This window comes from Physella acuta, unplaced genomic scaffold (genome assembly GCF_028476545.2).
Source record: "Physella acuta isolate Inbredline_101_S28 unplaced genomic scaffold, ASM2847654v3 ptg000658l, whole genome shotgun sequence".
In the NCBI taxonomy this organism is placed as follows: Eukaryota; Metazoa; Mollusca; class Gastropoda; family Physidae; genus Physella; species Physella acuta.
This window is the reverse complement of record NW_026732177.1, coordinates 879313-897293: the sequence shown is the minus strand read 5'-3', so window position 1 is coordinate 897293 and position 17981 is coordinate 879313. Positions and strand designations below refer to the sequence as shown.

At 37.1% G+C, this 17981-nt stretch overlaps 1 protein-coding gene across 1 annotated transcript in view; it reads left to right on the top strand.

The window, feature by feature from the left end:
• Positions 1-15657, top strand: part of LOC131948752 (cubilin) — a 32938-nt gene extending 17281 nt beyond the window's left edge. Inside the window, exons 7-10 of the mRNA XM_059310432.1 lie at positions 5424-5550; positions 5679-5899; positions 14408-14531; positions 15393-15657. Of these exons, the coding sequence (XP_059166415.1) occupies positions 5424-5550; positions 5679-5899; positions 14408-14531; positions 15393-15657 (737 nt within the window). The remainder of the gene's footprint in view (positions 1-5423; positions 5551-5678; positions 5900-14407; positions 14532-15392) is intronic.
• Positions 15658-17981: the final 2324 nt, after the last annotated feature.

Here is a 17981-nt window from a genome sequence, read left to right as displayed (position 1 = left end):
ATATATATATATATATATATATATATATATATATATATATATATATATATATATATATATATATGAATATGTGTATGTATATTATACCGCGGTCGGCCGAAAAAAATTTCGTTTGCGCGCAGTAACGGAAGTCTTTTTGGAAACGCGATTTTGAAGATACCGGTGAAAGCGGGAAAAAGTTTTATTAACGCTGTTTTCTTGTTTCTGTATCACGAGCGGTTCATTCTGTACAATTTTTTTTAAAGTTACAAATAGGGGAAGTAAAATAGTTTTGATTAGGGTTGCCAGATACCTTTTCCGAAAATACTGGACACCTTTCCATCCTTCCCTTCTCAGGTAAGCCGCAAAGCAGAAGAAGGGGGGTAATTATTCATATACTTGTCCAGTATTTATATTTATTTTATCCTGGACAGTCTGCTCAAGTACTGGACTGTCCAGTTCAAAACTGGACACCTGGCAACCCTAGTTTTGATGCCACGGTAAAAGGTAAAGGTAAATGTAGGCCGTAGGCTGTATGTTGTCTGCTTAAAGTGTTAATTAAATTAGTAGTGTTTACTAGTATTTCTTCTAGTAAAAAGCTGTCCACATCTGCTCCTATGATAACGTCATGGACACGGCAGGTCATTTGTTCCTTTACTGGGTGAGCTGTATTTGTTAGCACACCATAATCGCCCCTAGTCATACTTAAAAGCAGGACTAACCGTGGCGGGTTAACAAAGTTTATCTGTAATTTGTTGCATCGATATTTTTATTTAATTATTGATTGTAGTAGCACTATACTGTGACAGTGACTATACCAACGCCACTATGATATAGTTTAGGCCTACACTTATTTTTACTTTCTCGTATATACGAAGTATAGAGAAAGTATTGTAATCGTGCACAAAAATCACTTGAAATTTTAACACTTTTCACCGTATTACACCTCAGTCCTTCATCACATCCGAAGTATAGAGGACTTATTTTAATCGGGCAAAAATTATCAATCCAGATTATCAAAATTAAGAGGTTTTATGCGTAATCCAGTCTGAAAAACTGGGCTTTGCAATTCTGTCCGTATGTCTGTGTGTCTGTGTGTGTGTGTGTCCGTGTGTAAACACGATAACTTGAGTACCGTTACAGCTAGGTTGATGAAATTTCATATATAAGTATTTAATCAAAATCGTAGATCCGTATCAACTTTTGAGCGATTTCCGATAACCGGAAGTGGTACTTTTCCTACTTTGAATTTTTCAAAAGCCTATAACTTGAGTACTATTTCAGATAGATAAATGAAATTTCATACGTAAGTAAAAGATCTAATTCTCTACCTTCTATTAAATTTTGAGTCATTTCCGTTGACTGGAAGTAGTACTTTACGCTACTTCCGATTTCTCAAAAAACTAATGTAAATTTTAAAAGTAATAATAATATTGCGCACTATTATGCGCTTTTTTATTTCGCGTTCACTTGGTGTGCAATTAATTTGTCTACGAGATTTTATTCTATTTTTAAAACTTTAAGTATTTAAAATGGATTAAAAATCATGTCTATAGCCCGAGTTCCCATCCCCTGTTATTTTATATAAGAATATTCGAGAAAGTTTAGGGGAGATCACTCCCGGTTTATTTCTCTTCAGTGCATTCAGTAATATATCTATAATGAAATAATCATAATTTTTGTCAGTCAAGTCAGGACGAAAAAGAAGTGGGGCCCAATGTCGTAAAAGAAAAAAGGAAGCCGGATTAGCATCAAAAAATTCAATTACATTACTTGCTAGCTTTTTAAAGAAAGCCAAGAAGAATGTAACTGAATCTGAAAACCCCTATTCTTCAGAATCAGAAGATGATGTTTATCAACCACCTATTTAAAAGCCTGTAGATGATAACGTTGAAAACAATGAGGACGCAGAGAAAAACATAATTCATGCAGACGTTGCTGTGTATGCTGAAAAAAACTCAAAAAATACTGAAGACCATGATGTTAACATTAAACAGGTCCTACATAATGATGAACTTGTTGACAGTAACGGGGTAGATGAGACAGAAGAATTTTCTGATAACAAACTTGAAAATACTCATTATGATGTGGTTCCTGCTATACTAAGGTTTCACGATGTTGGTTACTTAGAATTTGACGAAACGACAAAGCTATCGAAAGTATCACAGTCTCTTCGCAATGAAATGATTACTCTTGGATCCTTACCTTTCCAGCACACAGACAGTTTAGCATCAGTATGTGGAGAACGTTCAATTACATCAGCGTGGTTTAAACGTCGACTAGCAAATGGAGAGGAAGTAAATCGTTCGTGGCTAATATATTCACCAACCAATAAAGCTGCTTACTGTTTCTGTTGTCTATTATTTACATCATCCACTTCAAACTCACTAGCTTCGTTTGAGTTAACAAACGGTTTCAACAAGTGGAGAAAGCCAGAAAAGTTAAAATCACATGAAAACAATTCTAGCCACCGCATAGCCTTTACTACTTGGAAGGAAGCTGAACGAAGGTTAGTTGATGGTACTGGAATAGACGCAGAGGTTCAAGCTCAGATTAATTTGGAAAAACAACGTTGGCGAGATGTTTTGCACAGAATACTCAATTGTATTAAGTTTCTAGTTTCGCAAAATTTGGCACTACGTGGCCATGAGGAAAATTTGAATGCGGATGATGATAAAAATGTTGGAAACTTCCTCGCGCTCATCAAACTTGTAGCTAAGTACGATCCACTGTTGGCAAAACACATCCAACACGCAGAAGAAAATCCAAAATCAGTTTCATATTTCTCACCAGAAATCCAGAATGAATTTATTCACATACTTGCGTCGGCTGTAAAAAAAACAATTGTTGAGTGATATCAGGAAAAACAAATATTATGGTCTTTTACTTGATTCAACTCCTGATCTAGGACATCGGGAACAGCTTTCGCAGGTCATAAGATTTGTGGATGTGGATTTTCAAACTAAAAAAATAACTATCAAAGAAACATTTTAGGTTATATCGAGATACATTCAAAAGATGCAGCAAGGCTAAAGAGAGTCATCGTCGAGAAACTGAAAGATGAAGGCATACCTCTAGCTGACTGTCGGGCACAATGTTATGACAATACTAAAATCTGACGGCATACCTTTAGCTGACTGTCGGACACAATGTTATGACAATACTGAAATCTGACGGCATACCTCTAGCAGACTGTCGGGCACAATGTTATGACAATACTGAAATCTGACGGCATACCTCTAGCTGACTGTCGGGCACAATGTTATGACAATACTGAAATCTGACGGCATACTTCTAGCTGACTGTCGGGCACAATGTTATGACAATACTGAAATCTGACGGCATACTTCTAGCCGACTGTCGGGCACAATGTTATGACAATACTGAAATCTGACGGCATACCTCTAGCAGACTGTCGGGCACAATGTTATGACAATACTGAAATCTGACGGCATACCTCTAGCTGACTGTCGGACACAATGTTATGACAATACTGAAATCTGACGGCATACCTCTAGCTGACTGTCGGGCACAATGTTATGACAATACTGAAATCTGACGGCATACCTCTAGCTGACTGTCGGGCACAATGTTATGACAATGCCGCTGTGATGACTAGGCTTATATCTGGCCTTCAACGACGAATATGTGACAGAAATCACAGAGCATTGTTTGTCAACTGTGATAACCACAGCTTAAACTTAGCTGGAGTACACTCAGCTAAGCAGGATCCACTTGTCGTCACATTGTTTGGAACACTTGAAAGCATATATTCATTTTTCTCTCATTCAACAATTTGTTGGGAAGAGTTTAAAAAAGCTATGCCTATCACAGTAAAACAGGAGTGTGAAACACACAGGAGTGCATATCAGAAGCTGTTAAATCTATCCATGAAGGACTGGATGATCTAGTAGGGCTTCTAGAAAAATTGTCGGAGGACACAACTATGACGTATGAAACCAGAAGTGGCGCAGAACAGTTACTGACGTGCGTATTGAATTTTAACTTCATAGTTTTATTACATTTCTGGAATGTCATTCTTGGGAAAATTGATCGTGTACAGAAGCGCTTACATGACCCTACTATCAACTTCAAGGAAGCAGCAACTGATATTGAATCTTTTGAACAAGAATTGGTCAGGCTTCGGAAAGATTTAAGCCAAGATGCTGTTGAAAACGCCAAAACAAAATGCACAGCCTGGGGGATTGCGATGGACAGAAGAATTAAACGACGTGTGAAGATGCCTGGAGAACTGTCAAGAGATGCTGGACTTTCATCAGAAGAAGAAATTGTGCGCGTTATGAAGGGGTATTTGATCGACTTCAACAGGAGATGTCAACACGCTTTTCACGACTAAAAGACCTGAACACAAAATTTGGGTTTCTGCTGGATGTTAAGACACTTTTATCCGACACAGATGTCGATAAAATTCGTCGAAATTGCACAGATTTTGAAAACTTCTACGACACGGGCATCAATGGTCACGAACTTTACACAGAAATTAGAGATTGCAGAATGCTGCTCAGAAACCGGAATGAAGCTCTACCAGAAACTCCTTTGGATCTTCTTGGTTTTATTGTGTTTTATGGAAACGATGTATTTCCAAATCTACGAATTTCACTGCAACTTTTATTAACAATAGCAGTTTCAATTGCAAGCTGCGAGAGGTCCTTCAGCAAATTGAAACTTATTTTGTCGCATTTACGTGCGCCAATGGGTCAAGGTCGTCTCAGTGATCTTGCTCTTCTTAGCGTTGAAAGAGAAACATTGGAAAAAACAGATTTTGATTGCGTAATTGACCAGTTTGCGACTGTGAAATCAAGAAAAATAAATCTTTTGTAGACTATGTCAACCAGTTTACGACATTGACTGAGTGGATCATGTAGTATAATTTGTATAATTTGCTTCTATAAATAAAATTTTTAATTAAAATTTATATTGTTTGCCTTATTTAGTGTAATAGAGAAATTCGATTAAACGGGGACAGGGCTGGGGCGCCAATTTTACAGTTTGTCCCCTGACGCAAAAAATCGTAGCTACACCTCCGCCTTTCGATTTTAATCGGCAAAAAAGCGCGCTCTCTCTTCCCCCTCCCCCCCCCCCCCCACCAAATATAAGAAAAGCTGGAAAGCGGGTTTTGCCGGTCACTGTTTCTTAAGGGCATTTATTTTGCAGTTACACTGTCAATGTAGAAAACAGTTAAATCAGAATGTAAAAGATCGTAGCCGTTAAATGTCTTGACTTTGACAGTTATAATTCAAAACTGCAGCTAAAATGAGCTTATAATTTTTTTTCCAACCCATTTTGGCGCCCCCCCCTAGGGTCGGCGCCCGGAAACATGTACCCCCCCCCCCCCCCTCGCTACGCTACTGTAAATAGGACACATTTTATAGTGAGGAGAACAAATAGAACCCACAATAGGAATTTACTTCTTATGTTTCCAGAAACGTTGCACGTTTACCAAGCTGACTCTGGCTATGTGTTCAGTCCAGGTTTTCCATACAGATACAACGACAACGTAAACGTTTCGTGGTTAATCAGGGCAAGTGCAGGAACATTTGTTCACTTCAAGTAAGACACTCACTTTTTATTATGTTGGTTTTTTTTCACTATCAAAAGAGAATCATTTTCAGATGTTACAATCACATGTTTCAAGACCTTGTTTAACTAACCTGTTATGTGTGTGTTTCTGTACGTAGCATCAGTAGCATACAATTAGAAGGAAGCTATCCCGGCTGCCCACTCGACTACATCCAAATCTACGACGGTTCTAACACAACATCAGCGGCTTTCCCTCGACTGTGTGACAAGCACGCACAACATAGTCTGATAGTGTCTACCTCTAATGAGATGTTCATTGTGTTTAAAACTGACCGCTCAGTCACATATACAGGTTTTAATGCAAGCTTTTATGCACAAGGTAGATAGCAATTAAAAACAACTGCTAATTAGCCTCAGTGTATCTTCTAGACTTTTTGCTCCGGAGGGGGGTGGTGGTGGTGCGGACAACATTTACCAGGGGGGGGGGGGCGGACACTGGTAAAAGTATGTTTTCTATATCAATTCAATTTCGGTCGGGGAGGAGGTGCGGGGGGGGGGGGGGGTCGGTAGACTTTCTACCGCCTGGAAGAGACTCTGATTACACTGTGCGCTTAGTGTAGTGTCTGAAAATTAAATTCATAATGAAAGAAATAATATTCAGAGAAATACAAAGATAATATAAGATTTAACATATTGAATAGATAAATAATTTACGCTGTACATATTTTTATTTTAATCGTGATTACTTAAACGAAATGGTATATATATATATATATATATATATATATATATATATATATATATATATATATATATATATATATATATATATATATATATATATATATATATATATATATATATATATATATATATATGTAAGCCCTGCTAGGGGGGGATACCTTAAAATCTATCTACCCTTCCCTAGGCTTATCTATCACTACTGTCCGGTCAGTGCAAGCCCGGCTAAACCCAGGCTGGTTAATAACCTAACCTTAGTCTAAATTAAAAACAAAAAAACTTTTAACAATTTAATAAAATTTATTTCATGGAACCAATCAAAATATTAAAAAAAAAGAATAGATAAAAACTGACACAAAACAGACCAAAACAAAACCAAACAAAACAGTTTATATACAACAAAACATTACGTTCGACCATCTGCTGGTGTTGCAACGACTTATGATGTCTAGGATGGTCCAGGCCCTGACACACAGAAACCTCCCTTCATCCATTCTCGACATCCAAAAGTCCACACCAAACAAAACACTACGTAAAACCACTACGTACAATACGTTACGTACAATACATTACGTAGAAAATACGTACACAAACTTTTTACATCAAACAAAACAATTCATATATAACAAAACACCCAGCCAAGTTGCCCAAGCAACCTCACTGGAAGGGGGGGGGGAAGAGAAAAATAAAAGGAAAACATAAGAAAAATGCATGGTAATGGCAGATATATACATAAATATATACACAAGTTCAAAATGCTACCTACTAATACTATCTAGCTAAAGCCTCGAGTAAAACTAATTCCTACTATCACAATTCTAAAGCAATTCTCAAAAACACAACTAACCACTGTCTAATCAAGAACTAGCAACTTAAAAATAACGTGTAAACAAATTCATTGTAGAACCAATCTTTCCTACACAAGGAGCAGCCCGAAGCCATTGGTCTACATAAACAATATCCATATTGATAACATTAAAGTTAACACACTCCGCTAAGGCCCCAATGAAGGCAGACACAAAGCAAGCGATACTCAACATGACGTTGCACGAAACAGCACACACATTAATTTTAAACAACCTAAAACTCGAGGCAACTAAAATATACTAATCTAATTACTGTCTAAAACAACTGACTATTGACTAAGCCAATCCTAGTCAATAACACATCATAAAACAATCAGGTAAATGCACACACGCATTCACACCAGTTTAGGAAACACTCCTAAACACACTGACCTAAACCACGTGGTCCGAAACACACGCCACGGGTTTAGAAAACACAATAATACATTTTTTTAAAAATAACAAAATAACACACCATGTGCATACCAGACATGCCGATGCTCACTATCTCGTTTTAGACGAAAATGAAAGAAAACGAGAAACATCGGCAGTCGCATTCATACAAATCACATAAAGATAAAGTATAAAAAAACAAATACCTCCACGCGTGAGGTGCGCCACGCGCCCACACAGAAATCTGACCCGACCTACATCTCGCCGCGGGTCAAAAAAAGGAAGAAAATCATCCGACCCGTCAATTTATACTGACCGCTTCCGACGGAAGGGGGACCCCGTGGCCTTTCCCCATTGGACCACCATGCACTCACAGATTCAAACCAAATAAATTAATACAAAATAATCCATTCACCCGCTCACATTCACCCCTTTTTAAAATCTTACAGTCCCTGTAAGACAAAAAAAATTGCATAAAACAATCTTAAAATAAAACATGCACCCATCTCTTACACCAAGCCTATAAGCTTGAATGCAAGAAAAACGAAACAATGTACAATAACATTAATCTTGCGTCTCTGTGCTCCCTAAAAAAACTCAAGGCACCAAGATAGAGTTCCCTTCACTGAGGGCTGATCCGCGCTACTAGTCCTGTCGGTCGTTCATCCGGAAGGACGAGGGGGGAGGGTCAGCCTAGACCCGCCCGCTACTAATGACACGCCGTTGCAACGTCTCATCTGTACACGCATTCTGGTCTTGCGTCACCGTCGGCACACCGGTGGAGCGTCCGCTAGGTCGGTCCGGAGATGGCGCAACCGCCTTTCACCACTGGCTCTCCGACTGTTACCCGCCCCCAACGATCGTGCCTCCGCTTCGACACACCTGTGGGGCGGGTGTTCAGTAGCCCTCTTTGTGGGTCAAGGAATTGACGTCATAGGCCTCTCGTTGGTAGGGAGCGTCCGCTTGGTTGGGCCAGGTGGTGACGCAACCGCCTTGCCCCACTGGCTCTCGTGCTGTTGCCCGCCTCCACACACCTGTGTGGCGGGTGTCCAGTAGCCCTCTTTGTGGGTCAAGGGGTGTTCGCTGTAGGCCTTTCGATAGTAGGTCTGCCTCACACACCAGATCACGCGCCACACACCGCGCCTTGTCCCGCCTAGCACACTGGAGGCTCACCAATGCACATCTCTCCGCCAACCTGACTGGGTGTTTTAACAACAAACAATTCCTACACTAAACAAAAACTAAACACAAATGGTTCCATAAAGGGCCTATCAAGAAAAAAATGTATCTAAACTACACTAGCCCTAGAAAAACAAAAATTTAACTAGACTAAAGCACTGACCCCACTCGTGCTACCAATTTGTAAGCCCTGCTAGGGGGGGATACCTTAAAATCTATCTACCCTTCCCTAGGCTTATCTATCACTACTGTCCGGTCAGTGCAAGCCCGGCTAAACCCAGGCTGGTTAATAACCTAACCTTAGTCTAAATTAAAAACAAAAAAACTTTTAACAATTTAATAAAATTTATTTCATGGAACCAATCAAAATATAAAAAAAAGAATAGATAAAAACTGACACAAAACAGACCAAAACAAAACCAAACAAAACAGTTTATATACAACAAAACATTACGTTCGACCATTTGCTGGTGTTGCACCGACTTATGTCTAGGATGGTCCAGGCCCTGACACACAGAAACCTCCCTTCATCCATTCTCGACATCCAAAAGTCCACACCAAACAAAACACTACGTAAAACCACTACGTACAATACGTTACGTACAATACATTACGTAGAAAATACGTACACAACAAACTTTTTACATCAAACAAAACAATTCATATATAACAAAACACCCAGCCAAGTTGCCCAAGCAACCTCACTGGAAGGGGGGGGGGGGGAAGAGAAAAATAAAAGGAAAACATAAGGAAAATGCATGGTAATGGCAGATATATACATAAATATATACACAAGTTCAAAATGCTACCTACTAAGACTATCTAGCTAAAGCCTCGAGTAAAATTAATTCCTACTATTACAGTTCTAAAGCAATTCTCAAAAACACAACTAACCACTGTCTAATCAAGAACTAGCAACTTAAAAATAACGTGTAAACAAATTCATTGTAGAACCAATCTTTTCTACACAAGGAGCAGCCCGAAGCCATTGGTCTACATAAACAATATCCATATTGATAACATTAAAGTTAACACACTCCGCTAAGGCCCCAATGAAGGCAGACACAAAGCAAGCGATACTCAACATGACGTTGCACGAAACAGCACACACATTAATTTTAAACAACCTAAAACTCGAGGCAACTAAAATATACTAATCTAATTACTGTCTAAAACAACTGACTATTGACTAAGCCAATCCTAGTCAATAACACATCATAAAACAATCAGGTAAATGCACACACGCATTCACACCAGTTTAGGAAACACTCCTAAACACACTGACCTAAACCACGTGGTCCGAAACACACGCCACGGGTTTAGAAAACACAATAATACATTTTTAAAAAAATAACAAAATAGCACACCACGTGCATACCAGACATGCCGATGCTCACTATCTCATTTTAGACGAAAATGAAAGAAAACGAGAAACATCGGCAGTCTTAACCGATTTCAACTGCAGAAATTTCGCTCAAACTTTATATTTCGCCCCCTATGATTTTTTCTTTCGCATAACGTCAAGAAAATATTAAATACACGCAGACTGCTAAAACATATTAAAAAGATTAATGTCAAATATCATTTTCGTTTAAATTCCCAGAAAAAGTGGATACATTTTAATAACATAATAACAGTAGGGTAGAAAAATTAAATTAATTTAACTATTTTCTAACTTTGACAAGGAAGGTAATTAAAAAATAAATTAAAATCACGCTAATAAAAGAAAATGTGAATGGAATTAGTGTTGCAATAATATAATTAGCAAAATGTGAATGCAAATTTGTACGGATGTGGAAGAGGAAATTATTGTTAAAAAGTTATAATTAGCATGGATTGATATCTATAATATTATCTATGAATAAACTGATTCCTTCCTCCCTACGATGGCAACTTTTACAACCTCTCTGTGTACTATAAAGCGTTTGTTACAATTTATATATATATAATTCTCTTCTTGGAGACGTTAGAAAACAAGCTGTAAGCGCGCTCCCTACTACCCCCACTCAGTGGCGGAACTAGAAAAAAAAGGCTCCCCCGTAAAAAAAATTTTTTTTTTGGCCCCCCCTATATGTATATATATATATATATATATATATATATATATATATATATATATATATATATATATATATATATGTATATATATGTATATGTATATATATATATATATATATATATATATATATAAGTAGCCCGCTTCTCAAAATTTTAAATAGTCTATTACCTGAGTATTTTAATCTATTTTATAGCAATGTATAACCACTCTGAGATAACGAACCAGACAACAATAAGTCCGAACTCATTTCTTTTTTTTTTTTTTTTTGTTTTTTTTTTTTTTTGAAATATTTTGATTTAATGATGAGAATTGTAAAATTTTGGGTATTTATTAATACGTGGTTGTTTTTTTAATGCAAAAATATACCTATATTTTTGTAGGATATTTAAAAACTTTAAAAGAATTATGGTTTATAACAATAATAAGTAAAAATATTATAATTTACACAGCAACCTCAACTGTTAAATAGTTTGTTAAATACGTTCAGTGTCCGAACTCATTTCGTTTTTTTTTTTTTTTTTTTTTTTTTTTTTTTTAAAATCAGTAATAATAATTTATTTGATAGATTTTACACAGCATCAAAGACATGAACATCAATTGCATATATAATAATCAAATGGAGAAAATAAAATGGCATAAGAACTAGACTAAAATAAGGTGTGCAAACTAGGTTTCTCTTGACTGCTTAGTTTACTGTGCTCTGTCCTTAGCTGAGGAGTCAAAAGTTCACATTGTAGACAGAAATAGAAACCACCGTGGGAGAAGTGTCTCTGTAATACACATTACTGATCTATCATTCCAAAACTTTCCATGACATAAAATTGACCCTTGGCAAAGAGGGCACGCTACCTTGAAAAATCCGCCAGTCCGGTTGAGTGGAGGGAAATGTGTGTGTGTGGGGGGGGGAGGGTGAGGTGTGTATCTCTTTCTACCATTCAGGTTGTGCACTTTTAAAAACCTGGGAAACAGAAGACTGTTCTAATGTTAAATTACTTGGGGGCTGATGGAGTGATGTTTAGCTTGAGACTGTCGATATTAATTATGCATCTAGTTTATTTGCTTCTTCTGTAGTTCCAATTTTAGTTTCCTGTAAAAGTAGGATGTCAATATTGTGTTTATTTATTATGTTGTTTATATAATGTGTTTTGTCCCTAGCCCCCCTGATGTTCAATGTTGCCAGAGTTAGCATGAATTATTTGGGGTTTTCTTTCGAACATCTGTTTCTGGAGGGCTGGATGGTGGTGGTCTTTTAATTCCAAACCTTCCAGCCGTTGGTTTGCTATCCCGTTGGGCCCTGGTCACGAACCTTTGAGGTGGCTTTACTGTAGGTAATTGATTTTTACTTGAACTGATTGCTTGACTATATGACAGTTGACCTGATACCTTTGTTGCTGATATACTTTGTGAGCTTTTAATTTCCTTTAGCGGTTTCGTTATGTTTTCTGAACTAGAGTTATCTTGAAGAATATTAGTTATTGTTTCGTCGACAGCCTCCAAATTTTCGTGATTCCCATCTTTTTGAGACCCGGTTACTATGGAATTCCTGGTTGCTATTGTCTCCATGGCTTCGGCCTCTATGGTGGTTTCTGTTACGCTTTCGTTAACTTGCTGCGGTGCTACAGTAGTATGATGTGCTTCAGTTTGGCCATCTACTTCAAAGGCATCTTGTACCTCTCTGTGCCTTGCTTCTCTAAACATTTCATTTTGTCTTTCTCCGTCAACATCATAACTATCCCAATGCTTTAAGAAATTTCTATTGTTACTTAGATGCTCCCTAACTTCTTCTTTATCATTTGCATCCCAAGGCTCAATTGCCCTGTACTGTCCATCTACTAGCTGGACGCCGTCAAGAGCGCGAGTCCTCAAATGCTCACACATTTTAGGCAGGTGTCTGTCTGTGTTGCAGTGGCAACATTGCATCCTCCTCCCATTGAGGATTATAAGGACTCTACTCTCCTTGTTGGCCTCATTTGTAAGTATAATATAGTGTGGCACACTCTCCACATCTTCTTTCTGCAGAGAGATGGTGAATTGGACCACATTTGATTGGTCTATTCTCTTAAATGTTGGTGTTGAGTCCTGACTGCTTATAGATTTCAGAATCGCCATTATATCATCGTCACTTGTCTTGGAAGGCAGCCATTTCAGCATGCCCCTTTGCCCAGATTTATCGGCGTGGGTTATTTATATTCTCTGCACTCTGTATCTGGATGTTACTCCAGGTGGCAAATCTCTGTGAAATTCTTTTAGGTGCATTTTCTCATATAGTTCCTTTGATCTAATGGTGACATACCATTTACGCAGTGTCCCATAGTTATACAGAACTTCAAATTCAACTGGTGATAGGCTACATAACATACATAGCTCTCTTTTTAGTTCGTCAGCTGTGAGAGTAGCTAAAGAAAAACCCTCTTCTATGAAAATCTCTAGAGTTTTTGGCGCATGTCCTGCCATGCCGAACTTAGGCAGGAATAGCCGTTTGATGTATTTTTCCGACATAGTTGTGCGTGAGGCCCACCCGGGGCCAGGCAACACACACAAGAAATAAAAAAGAAAAAAGTACTTACAATGTATAAAATGTGAAGAAAAAAAATAACACACACACAATGTTCCAAATGGAAATACACACGAGTTTAAATAAATAGAGATGAAATTAATCCTCTTAATATATATGATTATTTTTAACTTTACGAAATAGGGAGGTAATGTGAACTCATTTCGTGCCCGCAATAATCGTGTTTTACTAATGTTTGAATAACGTCTATATGTTTACTGATCAAATTTATATAAACACGTAAGTTTGATTTTGAAATGGTTTCTCGCGTTATGTTTATTTTTATGATTTTTTTGTATTTATATTATTAGTTTTGAATACATTCATTTTTATAGCTATAGGATTCTTTAATATGCTTTATTGAAATAATAATTAAGAGAATAAATGGCTCTTTAATTTACGTAGTACAAAACTATTTAAATGAGCTTTATGGGCACCCGTGTTTTGATGAAGTGCAGTAAGTCATGGAAGTAGTGTGAACGTTTGCCTATCTTTCAAAGTAGGGCTCTTGTAGATTTTATATTTTTCTACGCAACAGTGTGTGTTAGTTACTGTAGAACAATCACTGCTACAGTAGACCTGTTTGTTTTTTTACAAAACTACTATCAGGGTGCACGAAAAAAACATTATTTATGAAAAGAAAATTCATTGTTTTTTGGTCGGAATTGGGCCCCTAAACGTCGTGGGCCCCCCCGCATTGCGGGGTCTGGCGGCACTGTAGTTCCGCCCCTGCCCCCACTCCTACATGGTCTGGTGAGCTGTCGTTCACGCTAAATGTTTACAATCGTAGAGCCGGGTTTAGTGACGGCTATTAGGGGCAGATAATTTAGTTTGAAACGATTTTAAACTTAGGGGAAGTAACTAAGAGGAGGCTGCTTCTTTCAGGGGGGAGGGGGTAGGGGCTGGTGAAAGGGGGGGGGGTTATCGTCCTTAAAGAGCTACTGATAGTGTTTTAAAGCAAATATATTCAGTGGCAGAATTGTTACTGTCGAATTCACAAATTATGAATTACTGAAAAGTAGAAAATAAAATAACTAAATAGCGGCGTATGATATGCCGCGGGTCGGCTCGTGTTTACTTATTTCTTTTTCCTTTTCTCACCTATTACTAAAACAGGTAAAGACAAGACCCTCTATGAGTCGGGTAAATTGGCCAGTCCAGGATATCCTTTAAAATATCTAAATTCACAAACATTGTCATGGACACTGGTCACTCGTATAGGAACGTATTTGGTTTTAAAGTAAGTCATCTTAAAATTGACTGTCTAAAAAAAAATTATTAGATATAATTCTTTAAAGCTATCTTTCTTTGGAATCTTAGGATATTTTATGCCTCGAGATCTCATATAACCGTAGGTTATACGTTAATGTTACATGTAGTTGGCTGGTCGTCCCAGTGTCAGCAACTCATTTTGGTATCGATCTCTAAGTCGGGTCTCCGCTATATTTTTTGACCAATTTGTTTTTTTTTACCTGATGATTCAGTGAAGATTGTGTGCATTTATGCTAGGTGGTTTCCTATGTATATAGTCAATACATCGCTGTTTTCTTTGGAAAATCTAGTATTCATCTTCATACGGTCGTTGCATTGCTGGGTGCTTTAGTCTCCCCCACCCCCATATAGTGTTAAATGGGAGTTGATTGCATAAACTTTGAATGTTTTACGTTGATTTTTTTATTCAGACTCAACCATCCTACATTTTTAATTGCGCTGTTGGTTTTCATCCGCGTTTTTTATTTGTTATTGGGTTGGTGTGTCTGAGTGTAAGTATTCGTGTGTGTGCGTTGTGCGTACGTGTATGTGTGTCTGTGTGAGTGTAAGTGTGAGTGTGTGTGTGTGTGTGTCATTAAAGAATCAATTTTACTCCAGACCACTCGTTGTACCCGATTTTGTTTTTCTGGAGACTTCTTCATGATTAAAACAATAGCCAGTTTGAAGGCCTCTTTTATTCGTTTAAATAATAATACTCTGTTGAAATCTTACTTGGGATTAAAATGGTAAGTAAAGCAGCATCAAAGGTCAACTTTTATAGAATGATGGATAAGATAAACCTCTGTTGCCGGACTAGTCAATGTCCACTATATGACTATATATTTTACAGCATTTCATATTTACAAACACAAGGAGATGGTAAATCATGTGTATCAGATTATGTGAAAGTTTACGACGGTTCTAGTACAAGTTCTAGAACATTAGGAACGTTCTGTGGCAGTGTGGCTCCTGTAGTGGTGGCGTCAACATCCACACACATGCACGTGACGTTTACAACAGACTCGTCTTCAACTTATACGGGGTTCTATGGAGAGTTCTTCTCTCAAGGTAACACTTTACCTGATATCAAATGTAACGTGTGTATATTAAAATAAATATTTACATATATATATATATATATATATATATATATATATATATATATATATATATATATATATATATATATATATACATATATATATATATATATATATATATATATATATATATATATATATATATATATATAATATCTTTTTACTTAACAGGAACAAGCAACACATTTTTGCGGCACAAATATGGATATATAGTTAGTCCAAGTTTTCCACTGGGCTATATTTATAGAAAAACATTTACATGGTTGATCAGTGGAGAACATAATACACATGTTTTTTTTAGGTAAGTTGTTTTATTTTAAGTGAATTGTGTATTTTCAGACTTTCATTTTCTAAAAAATTATGTTTTGTTGACTGAAATGTATCAATTTAGGTTATTATTTTTGTAATTGTGTTTGTATGATATATTTGTTGCGCGGATTTATCACTCAGCCAACCACACCGCCTCCCTTGTTAGCGTCCACAAAACACGACTTGATAATGTATTCCCCTTTCCCACTTGAAGGCCAGAATATGATGTTCCAAAAGGACTGGCGCTATTCGGCTCAAAGAAAGTCATTAAAAACTATATAGGGTGCAGTGGGTAAAATGGGATATTGGTTTGGTTTGGTTGAGTGCAGCCCACAGACCCTTCTCCATTGGTAACTAGTTCGTTACCAAAGAAACTTGGGTTTTCGTCTCAAATTAGAATTTTAAAAATGTCTGGAAAATAAACATTTTAGTAGCTTACCTCCTTTACAATTAGTGGGCTGATCTTTTTCAACGGCCTTTCGAGTTTTTCCCGAAGGGAGCACTATTTTTCCTGTTACTCCCGGGGATTGGTCTAAAACTTCACAAGTTTTGACCGTTTACAGCCTACGGTGAGTTTATGGAGGTTAACCGACTCTTTTTCCATATGGCCGACGGAATTACCGAGGTCCATGCAATACATAACCCATACATACAAAAGGCAAATACTCAAAAAACGTTTTTGAAATTAGCATCGATTTTTAACAAAAATGGCTATGTTTATATAAGGAAATACGGCCTCTTGTCAGTTTTAATGGCCTAACGAGGACCATGGAGTTTCAGAGTTTGATGACCTTGAGATATTTGTTCGATGGTCACTCGCGGGCAGTTTTCAACCGCTTGTTGTAGACCGAGGCCGATCGGCGCCCGTGGCATTGGCAAGTGTCATAACCAAACCATTGACCCCTTTAAATATATAGATACATCAAGGCAAATTTTACGAAACCGGAAATATTCTCATCGGCTTGTTTAGCATGTTTTAAAAAGTCTTGTTTTCAAGTTATCTCTTAGCTTCGAAAAAAATAACATTATTTTGTTTCATAGCTTGTTAGATTAGTAACCAGAATGGTTTTTTATGTCTTAAACACCATTATACTATACACACCAATAATAATAATAATAATAATAATAATAATAATAATAATAATACCTAAGTTCGACAGAAACACAATGTAATGTTGTTTTAAAACAAAGAATATAAAAAAAAATGTTTTTAAATATGCCCTGTTGAAAATCAAAATTTAAAAAAGGACCACCAAGTAATTGGAGCTTTCGACTGCTAACCCAAAAATCTCGAGTTTTCATCCCGACTCGAGTCTCTTACACGACCCTGAGCTAAACCAGTCCTGATGAGCTCCTGACTCACATTAGAAAACAAAGGCGGCAGCGCTTATATGCTTTTGTTTCTTATTTCTACCAATATTTTTGACAGTTTATCGATTAAAGATACGCAAGGAGAAAGTCAGACATGCCGCCACTATCTACAAATCTACGACGGTCCTACCACATCATCGACACCATTTTCCCGGCCTTGTGACAACAAGGGTCTGGCCCGCGTTGTGTCCTCATCCAACGAGATGTTAATAGAGTTCAGACCTGATGGCTCAGACAGTTACAAGGCTTTCAATGCTAGCTTCTTCATGCAAGGTAAAACTGTCAGCGTTGCAGTTCTGTGATATTTATTAAATAATCAATACTGAGTTGTTAAAAATTTACCGAGAGTTTCTTGAGTGTTTTTAACACAATATTTATTGCTGTGTACTATAACCACATCAAATATTGTCTACTTGAATATTTTGCGTTTTTGAGCAATTTCATTAGTATTGTTTGTGCACTACAGATTAGCCCGTATTATTTTTACAAATATTTTGTATACAATGCATTTTAATCACAAGCTTTTATATCATTATTCAATATTACAATCCGGCTGCTTAGTCGCCGGCAGAATACATAATTGACGCTAACTCGTGTACTAGCCAATAAGACCGTCGTTGTCTAGGGCTAATAATGATTTTACCTGATTAAATCACAGT